The sequence below is a fragment of the Medicago sativa genome, chromosome 3 (genome assembly GCF_051527215.1).
Source record: "Medicago sativa cultivar Bolivia chromosome 3, Bolivia_mono, whole genome shotgun sequence".
Lineage (NCBI taxonomy): Eukaryota > Viridiplantae > Streptophyta > Magnoliopsida > Fabales > Fabaceae > Medicago > Medicago sativa.
Window position 1 is genome coordinate 66,408,957 of NC_140751.1, and position 20,540 is coordinate 66,429,496.

Here is a 20,540-nt window from a genome sequence, read left to right on the forward strand (position 1 = left end):
ACAAAGTCTCTATATAAATAGAGGACTCTGCTTAGTTCATAAATCACACCAAGGATTTGTATTGATTAAGTTGTCGAGAACTCTTTCTCTCTTCTCCCTCCAGCTTGTGTTAACGAACTATTCTTCTCCTCACCTCTTTTTTTTGTCCCTTCGAAATTAAAAGTGTTCTTAAGATCATAGTTGCTTTAGATAAATTGTCCCTTTGGAATTGAGAATGGTCTTAATAGCATAGCCCATTTGATAATATATGTTCCTTCAGAATAAAGAGAATTTTTAAGATTATAATCCCTTTTCAACAATAATGTTCCTTCAGAATTAAGAATGATCTTAAAAATAGTTATTTTCGATATTTTTCTTCCCTTGGAGAAGTTAGAGGGTAGAATAGTGGTAGCACCATATTTTAATGGTCATAGTACCATAGTCGGAGAAGTTAAAAGTAAGAGTAATAAGTAACACCATATTCGAGTGGTATCAATACCATAATAGAGTGGTCAAAGTACCGTATTAGAGTGATTTTTGTATTAAATTTGAGTGGCCTTAATAGCCATAATTGAGGGTGTAATTCTCGAACAGTTAGCTACAATGCAATAGTTAATAACACAGTTGTCAATGAACTTGTTTTATTCTGGAGGTGGATGGTATGCTTTGCACAATTTTAGGCAGGTCACAAAACGTTTTAGATAGAGCAACCTGGTCATAACACAACCCAATAATAAATTTGATAAATGAAAATTGTTTTTCAAATAGACCTTCAAAATGCAAAAATAACAGTTTGAAATTCTAAAACCAACATTGATCGAGGAATATTTGCTAATTAAAGTAAGATGAGGATTATTCCCTAATCAAAATAAAAAAAAATGATGTGAATAAATAAAACCACGCATTTTGATTGTCTTTTTATATAAAGATGACACGTGTTGCAATGTAATTAGTTTACATATTAAAAGGTGTCGATGTCATAAAATTTGATTAGTTTTTTTGGTTACAAAAATTTGATTAGTTTACTTATCTGTATAAATGTACAAATGAAAAAAAAAATCTCTACTAGAAAAAATTAAGCTGACAAATTTGTGAAATATTGTAAAAGATATCTTATTTAAATAGTTTAAGTAAAGTATACTTTGAGCAAATGAAAAAATATGATGTAAATAAATGAAACGATGCAATTCGATTGACTTATTATTATTAATAAAGATGACAATAGCAATTATTTTAGAGCATCTAAAAATTTGCACATAATGATCACATTTACAGATAATTCGTAAAAAATATCAGATTTAATATTATATAGGTAAATTCTATGTTGTAAAAAAAAAGGTAAATTCTATGGTACACTAAAAAATTTGAGTGTATTAGTACACCAAATCCTTAAATTAATAGTTAAATGAGTTATTTTTTGTAGAAAAAATAATTTTCTATCAGCTATAATTATAGTAACTAAATCTTATTTACCAAAAACGTCAACGCAATAAAATTTAATTTTTCTGAATTTTTATTCCTCATAATAGAGAATTTTGATCATTTTTTTACAATAAAATGTAAAAAAAAAATAAGTATGATTTTTATAAAAAATGAAATGATGTTTTTTCTTATGAAATTATATTTTTTTTTTTGCACAAATCAAAATGCTATAAATATATTAAATCAACAACGGGGAAGCTTCATGCACAAGGAGTGCAAAGAAGACCACCAAACAAAGTTTACAGACACAAAGAGTCAAACAAAAGCACCAGCAAAACAGACAAAATCAGTGGACACTCATACAAGGGAGCGGATGTCTCCACCAATCTTGATAACAATAACAAAATTATGCGTGTTTAACTTTCAACCACAAAAAAGAGAGAAGCTTTACTTTCTCAATAAGAACCAAAGGAGTGGACACCATATTTTTGAAAATTCGATTATTACGCTCCTTCCAAATTACCCAGACACAAGCAAACCAGATGACCTTGAAAAACGAGTGAGTACCATGCGTCATCCCTGCCATGAAAGAAACCTGAATGCAATGATCACGAATCTGACACGGAGCAACCACCGAGATCCCTATCCAATTCCAGACAAGAAGCCACAAGGAAGACGACAATTCACAGTCTAGAAAGATATGAGTAGCTGTTTCGGCTATTCCACACCCATTTACGCAAGCCAAGTCATTTGCATGAATAATATTCCGCCGCAATAGATTATCTTTAGTAGGCAGCCGGTTACGCAAGAGACGCCACACGAACAAAGACACTTTCACAGGAATATTCCTATGCCAGACATCATCAACCAAACTCCAATCCACCTGAATTTGTGAGAAAGCGATAGGAATCCCGCAACGTATAACCAAGCACGGGATCTAAGAGCCATCTCCACGAATCAATAACATCAACCTGCAAAACAATGTTATTTAACACTTCTGAGCACTCTCTCACACTTTCCTCCTCACATGCTAATAAACGTCGCCTCCACTTCCAAGCCCTTCCAATTTTTATTCTTTAACAACCTAAACGCTTCATCTCCCAACCTAAACGCTTCATCTCCGCCACTGACCAATCCTTATTTAAGGCTAGATCAAAAAGCCTAGGAAATTTGAATCGCAAAGGCGTTTCCCCGACCCAACGATCGAACCAAAATAAGGTTGTCTTGTCATCACCCACTAACCGGCGGACATTGTTGTCAAACCAACTTCCCACTCCCTCACCTACTCCCCCTCTGACTCGACATAAAGACCTCTACCATATAGAATCATGTCTTCCCCCTCCCTCAATCGTGTAACCTAAGAGGGGGTGAATTAGGTTTCTAGGAATATTGGTTAATTTTTCAGAGTTTAGCGTTCGTGATAATTTTTCCGGTAAATAATGATGAAGGTATAAATGCGGAAAAATAAAAGAGTAATTTATAGTGGTTCCCCTCTAAATCTTAGGGTCAGTCCACTCCCTTCACACCCCGCGAAGGAATTCACTATGTTAGAATCTTTGTTACAAGCAATCTCACCCCAAGACCCCCTAACAATCTTTCTAACATAAACCCAAGAAAGAAACTCTCTCTCTTGATTACAACACAAACACCAAACACTTTTTGTGGACTTTGAATCTTCCCGAATCAAAGAACCTTTTACAACAATCACAAGATAGCACCCCACTATCTTTAACAATAATTCTCACCAACAATGGCAAGAAACTTTACAACAAAGTAATTGAAGAATAACAAATGTATGACTGTATATCTTTATCAATATCACTCTAACAAATGGACTTAGTGCTCAGAAAACTTTTTAATAAATGTTAAAGTGTATGCAAAGTTTTCCAAACAATTTGAATGAAAGTTTAAAAGCAAGTGATATTGAAAATGTCAATTGAGATAATGAAAGTTGTTGTGTGTAAATTGCTTTGATTCTCAATTGAATTTATAGAGGCTAAAAAGATGTTTATGAAGCAATACTATTTGTTGAAAAATGGTTACAAATGAATAGACATATCTTTAAAATTGTACCTATTCATAAAAGTAGTATGAAATGCATTTTAAAATAAACTAGTCGTTTTGCAAAATAATTGAGGAATAACCTGTTGGAAGATTTAAACCAAGAACTAGCCGTTCCACCAAGTTGATTTAATTAGGTAAATAATTTTGATCAACGGAAAAAAGTATATAAAGAAAGTTATCCAAATAGCCGTTGATACAAGGTGAAAAGGCCCATGTCTGAATATTTTCAACTATATGAAAAACAATTAACTTGATTCACGTAAGCCATATTTTTAATGGTAAAAGTAATCATGCAATTTTCATAATAAACTATGAATTTTCCTCAAAAAAAAAAAGATTTCATGCAAAATCACATTTATATGAAAATCATTGTGAGTGTGTGATTTATTTTCAAAAGATTTTTAGGCATTGCTTCACATGAGAACTTAGAAAAAATGTTTGTAATTATTTTTTGAGCATTCTAAGTTATTCCATAAAGTTAAGAATGATAAATCAAAGATAAGGACCATACTTACAAAAATATAACTATGAAGCCTAAGTCTCATTGTCTTCATTCTTCAACTTGAGCCTCCATGGTTTTTCTTCTTTTGTGATATGTGTTTGTTATCATCAAAACCCAGCCAAGTCTAAGAAGGAAATCTTCTTCACAAATCGGCCCCCTACCTCCCCATAACGGGCCTTCAAAACACGGTACCACAATCCCTCCTTATCAGTCAACATCCTCCAACACCATTTCCCCAACAACGCCATATTAAACTCTCATAATCTCCTAACCCCCAACCCTCCATCCTCCTTCGGGACACAAACAGAGTCCCACTTTATCCAAGCTATTTTCCTATGATCCTCACCACCCCTCCAAAAAAATCTTTTAAAAATAGATTCAATAGAAGAGATTATACCTGCGGGAGCCTTGAAAAAGGAAAGAAAGTAAACCGTGAGAGACGACAGGACAAATTTCAGTAATATCAAGCGACCACCAAATGAGAGAAACTTATTATTCCACAAGGACAAGCGAGCAACTATACGGTCAATAACTGGTTTCCAAAAACTCAACTTCCTGGAATCCCCCCCAATAGGAAGACCCAAGTATAAAAAAGGGATGGATCCCATTTTACAATTCAATACCATAGCCGCCTCGGCCAACCACGAATCCGATATGTTGATACCAGTTAACATACTTTTATTAAAGTTCACCTTCAAACCCGAAATTTCCTCAAACAATAGCAAAACCGCGCGCATTCTGCCAACTCTTCTCACCTATAATCAATGTGTCGTCAGCAAACTGAAGGTGTGTAAGAGTAACCTTACCCAAAGAGCCAACACTGTACCCCGTGAACATATCTGCCTCAACCATACCCTTCATCAAAATGTTAAAACCTTCGGCTGCCAAAAGAAATAGAAAAGGGGATAAAAGGTCCCATTGACGAAGACCCCGCTCGATTGGAAACTCCTCTGTCGAACTACCATTGACAAGAACGGAAGCCATAGCCGTTCCTACACATTCTGACATCCACTTTCGCCAAAGCGTAGGGAAATTCATAGTAGCCATCATGGAATCAAGACAATTTAAGTTCACCGAGTCATAGGCTTTCTCAAAATCTACCTTAAACATAAGGAGTTCCTTATTCGTACGTTTTGCTTCATCAACCACTTCATTTGCAATAAGGATACCATCTAAAATTTGTTTCCCCTTAACAAAAGCTGATTGAGAGTCTGACACCACACTATCAATAACTTCCCGTAATCTATTTGCCAGAACCTTCGCTAATACCTTATACATACACCCCACCAAAGAGATAGGCCGAAAATCATGCAGCCGTTGTGGACTACTAACCTTCGGAATCAAAGCAATAAAGGTTGAGTTCACCCCCTTTGACAGCTTACCATTGTGATGAAATTCCACTAAAAATCTCATGAAATCATCTTTCATCAACTCCCAAAAGTCTTTTATAAAACCAAAAGTAATGCCATCCGGACCTGGGCTCTTGTAACTTTCACAATCCCACACTGCCCTCCTCACTTCTTCTAAAGAGAAAGGTTTGATTAAGTTACCTGCTTCACCCCATGACAATTTTCGAAAAGCAAGGACATCTACTTGAGGCCGAGCTGCCCCTACATTTTTAAAGTGTTGAGAAAAATGATCATAGACCGCTGTTCTGATATTTTGGACCCCTTCGACGTTTCTTTCATCTACATTCACCATATTAACAGTATTACGACGCCGTCGGTTAGACATGATACCATGAAATTTTTTTGAATTCGCATCCCCCTCTTGTAACCAATTCATCCGAGACTTCTACCGATTAATACTAGTTTGAGTACGCGCCATGGAATGCAAACTGACTGATAATTCATGCAGTTCCTGCACTTCCTCATCGTGAAGCACAATCGATTCCCCTTTAGAATCCAAAAAAGAAATGCGATTTTTAGCTTCTAACATCTTACCTTCCATATTCTGCGAATGCTTTTGATGCCAATCTTTTAAACAAGCTTTTATCAATTTGAGCTTCTGTTTCAACACAAAGCTTCCCCAACCATGAATACTGAAAGAACCCCATTTGTCACAAACAAATTCGGCATATCCTGGATAATCTGACCAACACTTTAGCATCCGCAAAGGACGAGGTCCCCAATTAGACTCATCAACATGTAAAAAAAGAGGCACATGATCGGAGAGACCCCGTTGGTGAGCTACTTCTTTTAAACCTTCGGTGGGAGCTTTAGGAGGATTGATAACAGTGTGGGATTCTACCTGTAACATCCCAGACTGCTTTAAACATTGTCGACTGACCCTACAAACCAACACGAGTCTTTTCAGCGTGTTTTGTCCTCACTCACACGCTTACTGGGAAACTTCCCGGTACTTCCTGGGAAACTTCCCGGTAGGTCACCCATCCAAAGACTACTCCAAAATGCATCTTGTTGATATAGGTAGTACCAAACAATTCTTATAAGCCTTCCTTCAACCATGTAGTCCCATACCTACACGGCCTCAGGATCCCTCTCATTCCGATGTGATTCGGTTCCTCTAGAAGCTGTCGGGAGCCGCTCATTGTCGTGCCTTGTGCACCGGCGATCACTCCCCTGCTCTCGTCTGTCGTGGGTGTTACACTACCCGACTTAATGTTTGGTTTTCAATGAGCTTTGATCATGTGTTGGTAATTAGTGGCACGATTATTCAAACTGGTGAAGATGTTTTCATTGTAAATGTGTATGCACCGTGCGACGCTGTGCCCAAAAATATTTTGTGGGATAGGCTGACAACTTATGTGTTGAGTAAGAATGATTCTTGTCTGTGCGTTTGTGGGGATTTTAATTCCGTTCGTAGCTGTAATGAGAGAAGAGGTAGAAATGCGGTTTTTCGACAGGCGGATGCAGACAGGTTCAATAAATTTATTGAAGATGGCTTGTTGATTGATTTATCTATTTGTGGTCGTTTATTTACCTGGTATCGCGGTGATGATATTACAATGAGTAGATTGGACCGGTTTATGAAATGATATTTTATAAACTATAAATGTCAATAAACAACTATTTTTCATAAAAAAATGATAGTTAATTTATAAATTTTTTAAACAAGAGTACTGATACACTTTAATTTACGGGTGTGCCGTAGAAATTTGCAATTAGAAAAAAGATGTAATTCATTGGAAAAAAAAAAGACGTTTTTGGTATAAAAGTTAGAAGTTTTATAAAAAAAACATGGTTTATGACGTTGTTTTTTTTTTTTTTTGAAAGGATGGTTTATGACGTTGTTGAAATAACGTAAAAATGACGTTGTTGAAAATGTATTAAGTGTCTGCATTTTCCTTTTTTTTTTTATTGTCTCTCATTGCTAATTTTCTTCATCATTTTTTTATTATCAAGTACTCATTGAAACTAGCTTGTTATCCAAGTCATACTTATCCGCATCATTGTCTCTCATTGCTAATTTTCTTCATCATTTTTTTATTATCAAGTACTCATTGAAACTAGCTTGTTATCCAAGTCATACTTATCCGCATCAAAAAGAAAGAAAAGTTAAGAATATACTAGACTTTTGACCCATGCGTCGCACGGGTTTTCTCGACTATAATTGAGACCAATAAATAATCTTTAATCCGTAAGATCATTGATATGGTAAAAACTATTTTCTTCAAAAAAAAAAAAAGGCAAACGGATAGGAATGAAATTGGTGTGCAATGCATTTTTTTAGATGAAATTTGTTAGGTTAAATAATTGCAAACCTAATAAAGCAAATGAGCGGGAAAAATTTGGTTAAGTTGCTGCAGACGTAACAAAATTAATAAATAAGGATTTTGGTTTGTTCTCGAATTTTTAAGGTCTTACCTTCTCTATATAATGCCAAATATTCAGCATTCAAAAGGGAAAAAGTATGCACTCTATCTTTATAACAAGAAATAATAGCTTCTTGGAAGATTGAAAGAAGAAATAATCTGGCACTCATTTAAAAAATTTAAAATTTTATGGTGAAGTTCTTATATGACCTTATAAAAACAAGCTTGCAAATTTAGGGAATGGCCTTATACATTGAACAATTAAAGTGTCATTTTGCGTATATTATAGTGTCAATTTGAACAATTAAAGTGTGTAAGAGAATTATAAATTGAAGTATGTGAAAAACTCATAAGTGTAATAATATTATGAATAAAATTATAGGCTTAGAAGTAATATAATAACTACTTTTGAACTTATTTAGTAAAGATATTTTGATAGGCGGTAAGGTTGAAAAGATAATGTGATATGTGTGAATTGAAGTATATGCTGAAATCTCCAAAATTAAGAGAGTACGCGAAAAAGAAAATCTAAATAATATTATTTTATTCCTTATTTCGTTTCATTACTCTTATCTTAGAGTACAAAGGCATAATTACATGGTCTGTGAAAATATAAAAATAAAAAATTCATATTATTGTTATTGCATGCCAACACAATAACTAAATGAAAACTTATTGAATTTTGCAGCAGAATCTTAGAGGGCACATTGCTCACGTACATGCACAATAGTTATACCTATGTTGATTGATCATAAGAAAATATGGCTTTACACACGTCGGTTTCCAAGAAAACATACATGTAGATTTCGGACAATCAAAATCTTGTTCACATTCATGGTCTCTTGTAATGAAAAAAGAGAATAAAAGAGTGTTACTCAAATGAGATAAAATATTATATAGAAAGTAATTAAGGAAATTTAAAACATCCAAAAATGGATTACCTCGGCGGTTCATTCCAACGAGAAATACGGAAATAAAAATAATAAGAAAAAATATAAACTTGACAGTTTTAGCCATATTTTCTCCAAAGTGCATGTAAGAAATAGAATATGATTTTATCACTTTATAGTTTACGGAACTTATCTTCTCCTTACATGCATTAAATAAATTTTAATGTTTATGGAGTTGTAAGAAAACGTCTCTTAAGTACATCAAATTGTTGTGTTTTTCCTTTAGTACAATTATTAAACTTTTTTCATCCTTTCTAAAATTCGAATCGTTATTAAATGTCTTTAAAATATATAACAACATTGTGCACTCACATGAAAAACTTTTTTTTTTAGGATGAAAAACATAACATTCATTTCTGTCAAAAAAAAAAAAAACATAACATTCATAAGAATTAATTTTTATTTCACCAAGTTTCAATTATTTTCCAACCTTTCGTATGACGGAAAAGGGACAAGTACAAAAGATATATAATATTGTTGGATTTCATGTGATCCATAATTTATAGTAGAGGTCAAATGGATTCTCAAGAGTCTAACTCAACATGACACTTAGTAAACTTGTCTCATGGTTGCAAAGCAATCGATTGTATTTGAATTTTGTAAAAAGAAACTAAAATCCAATGATTCACTTGTTAAATAAACGACTCACCTTGTAGAAAAAAGTTTTTGACAGAGAAAAATATAGAATTCTTCAACACTTATTCACCAGTCCTGAGAATGACATTCATAAGCAAAGGAATGAAACCTCGTTTTTTTTTTTTTTAAGGAATATAATTTTTATGGAGCCGGCCCTAGTTTTTTATTGAGAGAAACTCCACTTTCTCTCTAAGTTGTTTTTCTCTTTTACTCATCAAGGAGGGGTGATTTTAGGTCATTTTTTTGACATAAAATCACTCCTCTGCATCTTTTTTCCATTTCTTTCCATCTAAATAAGTGATTTTCACATATATCAAGTTTTTCCTTTTGTGATTTCGTTGTATGAGTGCGACGTTTTGTTGTTCGTTGTCTTGTGCGGCGTTGTTTGATTTCGCGTCTTGATGTGGTGTTCGTTTGATTCCTATTGAAAGATTAACTTCAGGCAATCACAAATTCAATCAATGATCTGAAAGTCAATGTTGCAGATCTGGAGACATGGATATTATGGTGATTTAAATTTTATCATATTATTTGTAGGCATTTTTCCGTTGCATGCTATTAACTTGGGTGACACGAGTTTGTTTGCAGTTTCATCCTTAACGTTTTTAGCGATATTGATCATGTTATTGTATCTGATATATTCTATCAATTTGAATGAACGAATATCGTTATGCATATGAAAATGTCTCCTATTGCGATCATTCTAAATAATAAAAAGAATTGAAATCCAAATTATGTTAAAAGCCAAATGAGACTTATTGCAAAACCCCTAAGATCTTCAAATTGAGTAAAATGTTCAATTAACAAACCATGAAAAGTCGTAGAAAAACCTAGCCAACCCGATATCAAAAATCAAAGTTGACTGTAGAAAGCACAAGTAAAAAAACAAATGGTCTTGATCCTTCACAATGCCACAAGTAGCTGTGTACAAAGAATCATTGTAATCCAAAATATTTTTCCTAAACAGATTCATTTTTGTTGTTAATCTATTAAGAACAAACACCAAATAAAAATATTAACCTTAAGTGGAATTTGCTTAAGCTACAAAACATGATTAAAATTGTCATCAAGTTGTCAAAAGATTATAAACTTTTTTGACCGCATAACGATAGAAAGATTGAAGCTTTGAAAATCTTAAAACCGACTATGGTCTCAACATATGAGCAATTTTATCCACCCATATTGAAATACTGCATATAATTTAGAAAATATATTTTAAATAAACAGTAAAAGGCAAATATTGGACTAAAGGATAAACACAATACAAGTTCATACCCACATGTATATTATCGAACAAAACTACTTATACACGACTCAACTTCAAATTATTTAATTAACAAATTTCATTTTGTTTTCAACTCACATTCGGTTTAGAAAGTAAATTCAACAAGTTAATTATTAATCAAACCTCAAATTATGTTCGAGTTAGCATGATTCATAGTTAACTTTTTTTTTTTGTCAAGTAGCTTGGGAGCTAGAGATCACACATTTCGAATGTGGAGAAGTTGAGTGTCTAAGGTTCGAATCTCCGACTCCTGCATATAATATGCAATATTAATATCAACTAGAGCTAAGTTCACTGACACGATACGTATACAATTAATATCATTTATCCTAAAAAAGCTACGAAAATAAAATTGGTATGATTTATTCATCATCATGTTATTGTTATTGTTATCAGCATCGTTATCATTTATCAACACACCCCCCACCCGACCTCTTCACTCTCACTACCTTTCACTACTTATTCTATTCATTCATCTTCTGTTATCATCACAAAACCTCTCGAGAATTTAGATTAACCAAAACGATGTCGTATGTTCCTCCACACTTGAGAAACGCGGCGAGTTCAACCACCGTCTCCACCACCACCGGAACCCTAGACAACCACCACCACCACCACCATCACAACAACAACCTCGCATTCTCAAACTCACATTCCAACACTCCTTCTCTCTTCAATGCCTCTCGCCGTACCTCCGCCGCTCCTCCGTCGTCGAGGACTATCGCCGCCGTTCCTGATACTGTCTTCCCTAAATGGCAACCTTCTGAACGCGTTTCTCGCATGAACCCTGACCAGGTTACACTTCATTTTGAAATTCGTGTTTTTAGGGTTTTACGTTTTTTAGCTGATTTTAATTTCGTTTTTTGTTCTTAGTGTTAATCTTGATGCATTCGCAGTGTATTTTTTATTTTTTTTTCATTGAAGTTGTATTTGAATTGAAGTGGTGTTTCAGATATTCACTAGAGTATGATTACGTGAATTGCTATTTATGTAAAACATGGATACCGATAATTTGAGAAAATGACGTAATTCAATGTAATGTGTCGGTGTCAAACACTTGACACATCTTCGATCAGAAGTGTCGTGTCGGTGCTATATTAGTTTAGGAAGTTGATTGTGAAGTTATGGTTTAATTAGAATTAGAATATGATTACGGCATTGTGGTTATTGGCATTTGGCAGTGTAATGTGTGTAGCTATGAAAATTAGACAAGTGGTGTAATTTTAACTAAATTGAGGTTGAAGGTGCTTTTTGTTGGATGTGGAAGTGTAGGATGGTATTGTATTCTTGGGGAGTTTGTTATTTTGGGTGTAGGTTTTGTAATTGTAGTGAATAAGTAGGTTAAACTGTTAACGGTGATTTTCGGTTGTCGTGGAAATGGACTGTTACTCCATTTAGACGGCTAGAACTGTTGTTGAATAGCAAGCTATAGTGGCGTTATACTACTATAGCAGCTGAATTTGGACAAACTGCTATTGTCTTTGTGATACACTACTTAGTACAAAATGTTGTTATATAGCAGCTATATTGTCGTGATACACTACCCAGTACAAAATGTTGTTATATTGCGGCTATAGCACTACTGTATAGTAGAATTTTAACAATCCGCTATTTTCCGCTATCCACTATTGACAACACTTACTACACTAGAGTTTTAGTGAACTACGATACACTGGCCGGAAGGAAATTCCTACCACTGTTTTTTGTAGGGATTCTAATCAAAGACAAAAAAAAGGATTATAGTTACCATTTATCTTTGGATGAAAAGTGAAATTGGCTCCAACACTGGTTTACCAAGGAATGTTATCAGTTTTTCTTAAACATCATGAATTCTACTAATTTATTTTGCTGAATTGGTTCCAACAATCTCCCAATCGGGGGTGGGGGTTGGGGTGGGGTGGCGCTCTTGCTCTTCACCGTTGCCCATCTGAATAGTCTCTCTCTTGATTTAGGGTAGCTTTTACCTTTATATACTTGTATTGATATCCTGTTATTTCAGTGGGTACATGTTCTCTCTCGTTATATGATCACGTGAAAAAATATGGTTGCTGAATTGTAGTGCTTGTTTATTACATCCAGATTGAAGAGGTCCGCCATCGGCTAAATCTTGACGTTACTGTTTCGTCTGATTCTCCTGCTGCACCTGCACCTATAGAATCATTTAATGATATGGTATTTTATTTTTCCAATTATTTAATCATATTTATATTTATTCTAGCTAATGATGAGCTAGAACTAGCGTAACAGAAAAAACATGCGCTGCTATTGCAAATGTGTGTAAAATTGTGATTTTCTTTGTACCAGTGTTTGCATCCAAGTATCATGAAGGACATTGCTTATCATGATTACACCAGGCCAACTTCTATCCAGGCACAGGCCATGCCTATTGCTCTCAGTGGAAGGGATCTTTTGGGTTGTGCTGAAACTGGTAGTGGGAAGACTGCAGCTTTCACAATTCCTATGATACAGGTATGAACTTTTTGTTCATGCAGACTTCATTGGACATTTTGATATCTTTAATTACTGTGTGGTGAAAAACAACCAACTGTAAATGATTATCCTTTACCTTGTAATTTAATTTTTTTTCTTTCTGTTTTAGCATTGCTTGGCCCAACCTCCAATCCGGCGTGGAGATGGTCCCCTGGCATTAGTTTTGGCTCCTACTAGAGAACTTGCTCAACAAATAGAAAAAGAGGTAATATATATCACCCCCCCCCCCCCCCCCCCCCCCCCCCCCCCCCAGCTCTTCCCTGAGAAGTATTTTTTTATTTTATTTTGCGGATACAAATCTTCAAAGTTATTTGTTGCCATCTTTTGTGATGCTGAGCTTGTCCGTTCTCTATCACTTGCTATTTGGAATTTGGATTCTTAGTTCTTACATAAATAATTTGCAATGGGTACAAAATTCTTGCTATATTATTTGAATTATCTGCTGTTTAATTTTGTGATTAACATATTTTCTTTTTATGCCTGAAACTATGATTCACACCAATGCATTTCTTTCTATGAATCATCCCTTTTTATCTATGTTGTTTTGACTTTTGGCAGGTCCAAGCTTTTAGCAGATCTCTTGAGTCATTTAAAACTGCCATAGTTGTCGGTGGAACTAACATCGAAAAGCAGGTAATTAAATGTAACACAATATTTTTTTTTTCTTGTGATAGCTTGGTCAAAAAACAATGATGTCTATTCTTTGACTTGTTGGCATTACAAAATTCTGTTAAATATGGTCAAAGAGCATCCATGATATAAGTCTTTGTGTGTTAAATATGTTTAAGCTATCGTAAATCCTTGATGTCAATTCTTTGTTGCCTTGGACATGGGATCAATTTGTGTTTTTAGTTTAAAGACAGCTAGTTCTCCCAATAGGCTGATAGTGTTATATGTCTAGCCTAGTTTGTAGACAGATGCTGAACGCTGATATTATTTCAACCAAGTAAAAGTTTTGGATACAAGGATTTTTGTGTATGCTTTCTTTCTAGCAACATGATTATGTGTATGTTTCTTTCTGGTCTCTATGGCAGAGGTCTGAACTAAGAGCGGGAGTTGAAATAGCAGTTGCCACCCCTGGAAGGTTCATTGACCACTTACAACAAGGCAACACTTCCCTCTCTAGAATTTCTTATGTTGTTCTAGACGAGGCAGATAGAATGCTTGATATGGGTTTTGAACCGCAGATAAGAGAGGTTAGCGTTGGAGTTATTCTCTATTGTGTTGGGGTTTTCCTTTATTTTGAAGACAATTATATTCCTAATTTAATATAAATAGTGCAACTTCTTCATTGTAGTGTAACATCGTATGTTCAAATTCTTGAACTCTTTTCCTTTTCACTTCATCTAATGTTCAGATCCCATTCCATCTCATTTTAAAGTGGCAACTTATTTAACGATTTGGTTATGGCAAAGTAGATTTGCAGCCCTCTAACTAGTTTTGTTAATGAAAGTAAAAAGAGAAGCAGGTTAAAAATGACAACATTTATGTTTGTTAAGATATAGGTAATAGTGATCTTTAAGATTTTGAGTACAGAAAGTTAACCAGGTTAGTTCATCAGAGAGGAGCTGTCAATTAAATCCATAAAATCACCCAAGTTCACACAAGTTCCATTTGGCTTGATGCAAGGCATTTCCATCAACAGAGTCAGTCTCAGATTCCCAAATATTTAAATGTAAAACAGAAGGAAAATAGTGGAATAACCTGCTATAGCAGGTAAAAGTGAAAGGGTCCACCACTGTACCCATTTTTTAAGGTGCATATTAGGGGTTCCCATGACTTAAATGCGTCTTATTTTTTTAAGAATATTTCTGGTGAATATCTCTGTAAATAAGCAAATTATGGTTACTGTTCCCAAAGCAAATTCAAGCAATAAATTTTTGCCTCTCGTCTTGATAGAAAATTCATTTTCATTCTAAGATTCAAGCTTTCATCAGTTTTATTTATTTTAGTCTTGATTATTGAAGAATATATATATATTTTCAAATATCATCCTCAGATAATGAGAAGTCTTCCCGAGAAGCATCAAACACTACTGTTCAGTGCAACTATGCCTGTGGAGATTGAAGCGTTGTCAAAGGTCAGTTTTCCTTTGTGCTTGGCTCCTGAGTTTTTCAAAGTCATTATTCTCCTTTGAGCCATGTTTTAATAATATGAAGTGACTTTTTGTGAGTATAGCAAAATAATTCCAGCATCATAATTTGCTTTCCACAAATCAGCAGCTCTGCTGCTCGATCATAAAAATAGTAGCACAATAGCATCTTGAATTGTAGATGTAAGTTTAATATTTGAAATCACTTTCTTTTTAGATATCTTTTCTGCCCATATATGATAAAAGATGATATCCCAAAATATATCCTTTTAAAATTATTTTTCATCAAGATTTTTCGTTTTAATCAGTTGTTGAAAGATTCTATCTAAGTTCATTGGTCATCTTTTGAATTTTCAGGAGTACTTAGCTAGCCCCGTGCAAGTTAAGGTGGGAAAAATGAGCAGCCCAACAACTAATGTTTCACAAACTCTTGTGAAGGTTTCTGAAAATGAGAAGGTACATAGAGTAATCTAACAGAAATTGAATATTTTTGTTATGAGCTGGGTTAAAATTTATCAATTTAGTTTCAAGTTTCCTTGAATGTTTGCAGCTATCACCAGTTCTGAAATATTGTTTTTTAAATTTCTGAAGTTCTTGTTTTCATTCCCCTTGTTTCTAGAGCAACTGGTATTCTGCTGAATGTAGTTGCATGCAAATTTTTAAATACTGGACATGTGACAACATGTGCACATAAAGTAATGATGTGGATAGAAAGCAAGATGGGATTAGAAAATTTTGAGATAATGGAGAAAAATGAGAGTAATGATGAGTGAAAATGGATATATTATTTAGTTTATTTACAATTGTTTACACTTCGTTTTTTAAAAAATGTGTCATTCTTCTCTTCATTCTTTTTTCTTTCTATTTTTAGTTTGTCTTTCTCAATCTTTTAGTTTCTGTTCTAAAATCTTGTCATGTTCTTGTAGATTGATCGACTTCTAGATTTGCTTGTAGAGGAGGCATCACAGGCTGAAAAGTGTGGTCATCCATTTCCGTTGACAATTGTGTTTGTTGAGAGAAAGGTCAGCTTTATTCTGTATCCATGCTATGTATAGTATCATATCTACTTTAGGCTTGTCATATATATGCTTACTTGCAAGAAATCAAAAGTGGGTAGTTTGATATGGAGTCTGATAGAAAGAACGAGATATAGGCCAGCTGATACAAAATGTGGGAAACAGGGCCATGGTTTGGAAGGTTTACCATAGCAGGCGTAACAACAACAAATAGAAGTGCTGAGATGGCAGGTGAGAGACAGAATGGCATATCATTAGGTAGTTATAAGGGAGTGTATCATGATAGTATTCTGTTTTAGAGAGAGGTACACCAAGGGTATTATTTTTGAGGGAAACCGTTTAGGCCTTGGTTGGTAGAGTTTTCTATCAGAGTTACCTTTTCTTTTAGGGAAATGCTAAAGAGTGCCCTTAGGGTATTGTTTAAGAGGATAAAAATTGAAATATTGCATTGGAAAATGATGAATTTAATTTTTTAAAAGTTATAAAATATTGTTGAATCCAATGCAAAACTACTACTTTTGGTTTCCTTAACACTTGTTACGCATAACCTTTTCTTTTTTCGTGTTTCTCTGTTTCCATCCATATTATACCAGCCTATTATGCTATTTTTGTGTTCTGAACGCACCAGGGTCGAAGTTGAAGACCTTATAATTTTTATGAAAAAAGTATTTGAGTAGCCTGTCGGAGAATTGATATTTTCATGCTTGAATTTTTTATGTGCATGTAGACAAGGTGTGATGAAGTTGCTGAAGCATTAATTGCTCAAGGATTATCTGCAGTTTCTCTGCATGGCGGCCGCAGTCAGAGTGAAAGAGAGGCTGCCTTGCATGATTTTCGGAGTAGCTCAACAAGCATTTTGGTATCTCCTCTACTCTACCAGTGCACTATACTCTTGACTTTATCAGTACATCACTGTCTTCAGTTTTTCTTTTCTTCCCTTGAAAGTTCTGTAGTTCTCTGCAATATTTTGTCATGAATCATCACAACTAATTGGATGGATATTTAGCAATAACGAAAATATTTTTGAAGAGTGCAGTTAAGCCAGGCATCACTTGTCAAAATATAGTGAAGCCAGCCTTGGCTTGCTGTACTCCCTTTGTTCGCTAAATGAAATTCCTTTGTTGAATCAAATAGGGAAAATAAGTAAATATAATATATCGGTTCAAATGGTTCTTCTTACAATCTAAACATTTTCTCTATATGTTGTTCATCAATTTACTTAACTTGTTAAAGTACCATGTTATGTCTTTAGTGATGGAGTTTGTTGGATTGGGATAGTTACAAGAAATAAGGCATGTTGCTTGTAGATAGGATAGGAGGAAAGATTGAGGTCTGTAAATAAGAGGAAGGGTTGAGAGAAAGAAGCATCTAGTAGTCAGAGAGAGATTTGGGCCTTTGGGCTACGCAGGAGCAGACCCTGGAAGTTCTTCAACAATTCAAGAATGCCTGTCTTCTTTCTTGCTGAGTCCTCTAAACAGTTTATCCCACAGCTCCATGATCTGGGCTCCGATACTAGTTGATAGAAACCGTGTACATCTAATTAAAAAGGGAAATTACACCTGAATACAGCTACTAACATGCAGAACTTCTATGGTCTGCCCCCCTTCCCCAAAAGCCCGAAGGCACCAAATATCTCTCATATGACTAGATGTCCGTCTTTCTCAACCGTCCTTTTATTTATATATGCAACATGCCTTATTTCTTCTAACCATCCAAACCCCACTAACTATTTCCCTCTTAACAGTTGGCAACAGACAAGACAAATAACACTACGGACATCTGACATACCATGCTCTGCATTGTCTGCATGTGTAACAATTTGAACCTATGAATTTTGATACTTCATGTTGTCCATTCTTTTTTGCTTCAGGAATTTCTAGCTAAAAGTTTGGATTCTCTGCAATTTTGCATAACTGCAATAAATAAAGTTTTGGGATTTTTTATCCTCCATCCATATTAATCAGTGTATTGTATCATGCAGGTTGCCACCGATGTTGCATCTCGGGGATTGGATGTCACAGGAGTGTCACACGTCATCAATCTTGATCTTCCAAAGGTACATCTGCAATTCTACTTCAAGCAAAAGCTACTTGATTATAGAGTTTTGTCTGTATTCCCCAAAGAATAGATTATCTGAAAATGTGTGGAGATTTTCCACAAGTCAGTGGATTGCCATTCTGCTACTGCTTGTTGGCATCTCATTTGCCTAGCAGTTTTCTGTCAATTAATTTCCTCGATAAATGCAATACCTGAAGCTTCAGTTATGGCTGCCTCAATTATAGACCACAGAAGATTATATACACCGAATTGGAAGGACAGGGCGTGCAGGATCAACTGGCATAGCCACCTCCTTTTACACTGATCGTGACATGGTACGTGTTATCCTCTTTTCTTTAAGGATAAAAAAACCGAACTGCGATTTTTCTCTTGGTTTAAACATTAATATGGTTCTTTTATAGTTCCTTGTGTCAAATATAAGGAAAGCCATAGCTGATGCTGAATCTGGGAACGCTGTGGCATTTGCTACTGGGAAGGTACTGTTTCTGCTCTTCTGGGATATTTGTGGTCCATTTGGTATACCCTTAATATGGGGTGAAAAATAAGGAATAAGCTTTCATTATAATTTTACAGGAATCTGATTCTTTAGTTTTAACTTTTAACCCACTTTTCAATGGAAAACTAGTAAAGGATAATTAGCTTTATTATACTTGTACTGATTTAGATTATACTTGCACTTGGCCTAGATTAGTATTATAAGCAAGTGTTAAGATTTGTGTCCTAGGTGCTTAATTTCTCCCAAACACTGTCAAATTCAAACTATTATATCAACAGCGTGCTTTGCATTTAACTTTATTTACTATTGCATTCTAGGTTGCCAGAAGGAAGGAGAAAGAAGCAGCAGCTGCACACAAAGAGGCAAACATTGCTTTATCAAAACACCTTGGACCGGGAGCTGCTTCAATTAACATAGAAGATAAGTATAGATTCATGATTGCTGCCTCAAACAGTAAAGGAGAGGGCACGGCTGATAGTGCATGGGATGATTGATGAAGTTTTCGATGCCTCCCATACATTTGATTAATGACAGTTGCTAACTGTCATCTATAGGTTTGTTGTTTGGCAGATACTGGAGATGGACGAGTTAAGTTTGCATGTCTGTGTACTGTTTCTCACGTTGTAGCTAGCACACTGGTAACGAACGAGTAGCTTCCTAGACACCATTTGTAGAGTCGTCATGTAGGTAATGCATCTCGTGTAATCATAGAAACAGAAGTTTCATTAAATTTGTGTCGCGTCAAATCTATTAGTTAAATTTGTAGAGTTGTCAAGTTTTGGTGTAACGATTGTTTCATTTCATTCAATTTTATCCTTTGTTTAAACCATTCATAATTGTATCTTTTTTCTAACAATCAAATGACTAGTTTTTTCAATCATTAGAAAATTTATAACATCCATTATTTCATCCAGAAAAAGATACACTAGTAAGCTAAAGGGCAAGTTTCACTGTTGCCATATTATAGCTTTTTGAATCTTCATATTATGTGACAAGCTATTGATCGAGTATGTTTTCAATTGTCTGAATAACCTCCTAATTTATATATTCATAACCCTCCCCCTCTTTTCTGTCCTTATTTGTGCAACATATAAGCAAATCTATTAGTAATTGGAATTTGTATGCAAACTGTCTTCTTCCAACACATCCCATCCCCACCTATCAATGTCAACTTGCAAACCCCTTTCAACCTTGACAGCTTCCTCCTCCTCCACAACAAACTCATATTGCTTTTTAAAATCTACCACCTAAAGGCAATGCAATTATGCTCTTTGCATAAATATTCTCTTTGGAAGCAGGGGCCAGGGACGGTATTGTGCACTGCAGTGTGGGGCAACTACCCCTCCACCACCACGCTTTTAATTTTTGCTCCTCAGTCCTGTTTGGCCAATCTATCACAAATCACAACAACCAATCCGTAAGAAGCAAAACAAACTGTAAAAGATGAGATGAGGTAAATAGTTATTTTTGTCTCTGAATGTGTAACAAATGATAGTTATTCAAGTATTAAAATTCCAAAGTAGTTTATAATTATGCACTTTGTTTTCAATATAGTCTTTGACGTTAAAATAGTTCTTCAATGCTGACATTAACTCTTTTCATATAACGATTGAAATGAAAGTACTTATAGAGTATGATATGACTACAAGTAAATAATTGAAGATTGATTTGATAATATTAACAGAGCATTTTAATGTTAGAGACTATTTTGACTAACATAATGTACAATCAAAAACTATTTTGAAATTTTGATACATTAAGGAACTACTGTGTCC

The 20,540-nt window shown here is 34.7% G+C and overlaps 2 protein-coding genes and 1 long non-coding RNA gene across 3 annotated transcripts; 1 reads left to right on the forward strand and 2 right to left on the reverse strand.

The window, feature by feature from the left end:
* Positions 1–1,807: 1,807 nt before the first annotated feature.
* LOC146939322 (uncharacterized) lies at positions 1,808–4,215 on the reverse strand. Its single transcript, XM_085749763.1, has 2 exons — positions 4,129–4,215; positions 1,808–2,284 (listed from the first exon to the last, which is right to left on the reverse strand). The coding sequence occupies exons 1-2, from the start codon at positions 4,213–4,215 to the stop codon at positions 1,808–1,810; spliced, it is 564 nt and encodes a 187-aa protein (XP_085605889.1).
* A 4,050-nt stretch (positions 4,216–8,265) lies between these two features.
* On the reverse strand, positions 8,266–8,823 carry LOC146939323 (uncharacterized). The gene is made up of 2 exons (XR_015031622.1): positions 8,684–8,823; positions 8,266–8,583 (listed from the first exon to the last, which is right to left on the reverse strand). It is a non-coding gene; the product is annotated as an uncharacterized LOC146939323 (long non-coding RNA).
* Positions 8,824–11,004: 2,181 nt separating this feature from the next.
* On the forward strand, positions 11,005–19,653 carry LOC146939324 (DEAD-box ATP-dependent RNA helicase 20-like). The gene is made up of 14 exons (XM_085757391.1): positions 11,005–11,408; positions 12,693–12,785; positions 12,918–13,082; positions 13,213–13,308; positions 13,662–13,736; positions 14,138–14,299; positions 15,103–15,183; positions 15,553–15,651; positions 16,122–16,217; positions 16,939–17,070; positions 18,193–18,267; positions 18,494–18,583; positions 18,671–18,745; positions 19,083–19,653. The coding sequence occupies exons 1-14, from the start codon at positions 11,139–11,141 to the stop codon at positions 19,257–19,259; spliced, it is 1,686 nt and encodes a 561-aa protein (XP_085613517.1). The 5' UTR covers positions 11,005–11,138; the 3' UTR covers positions 19,260–19,653.
* Positions 19,654–20,540: the final 887 nt, after the last annotated feature.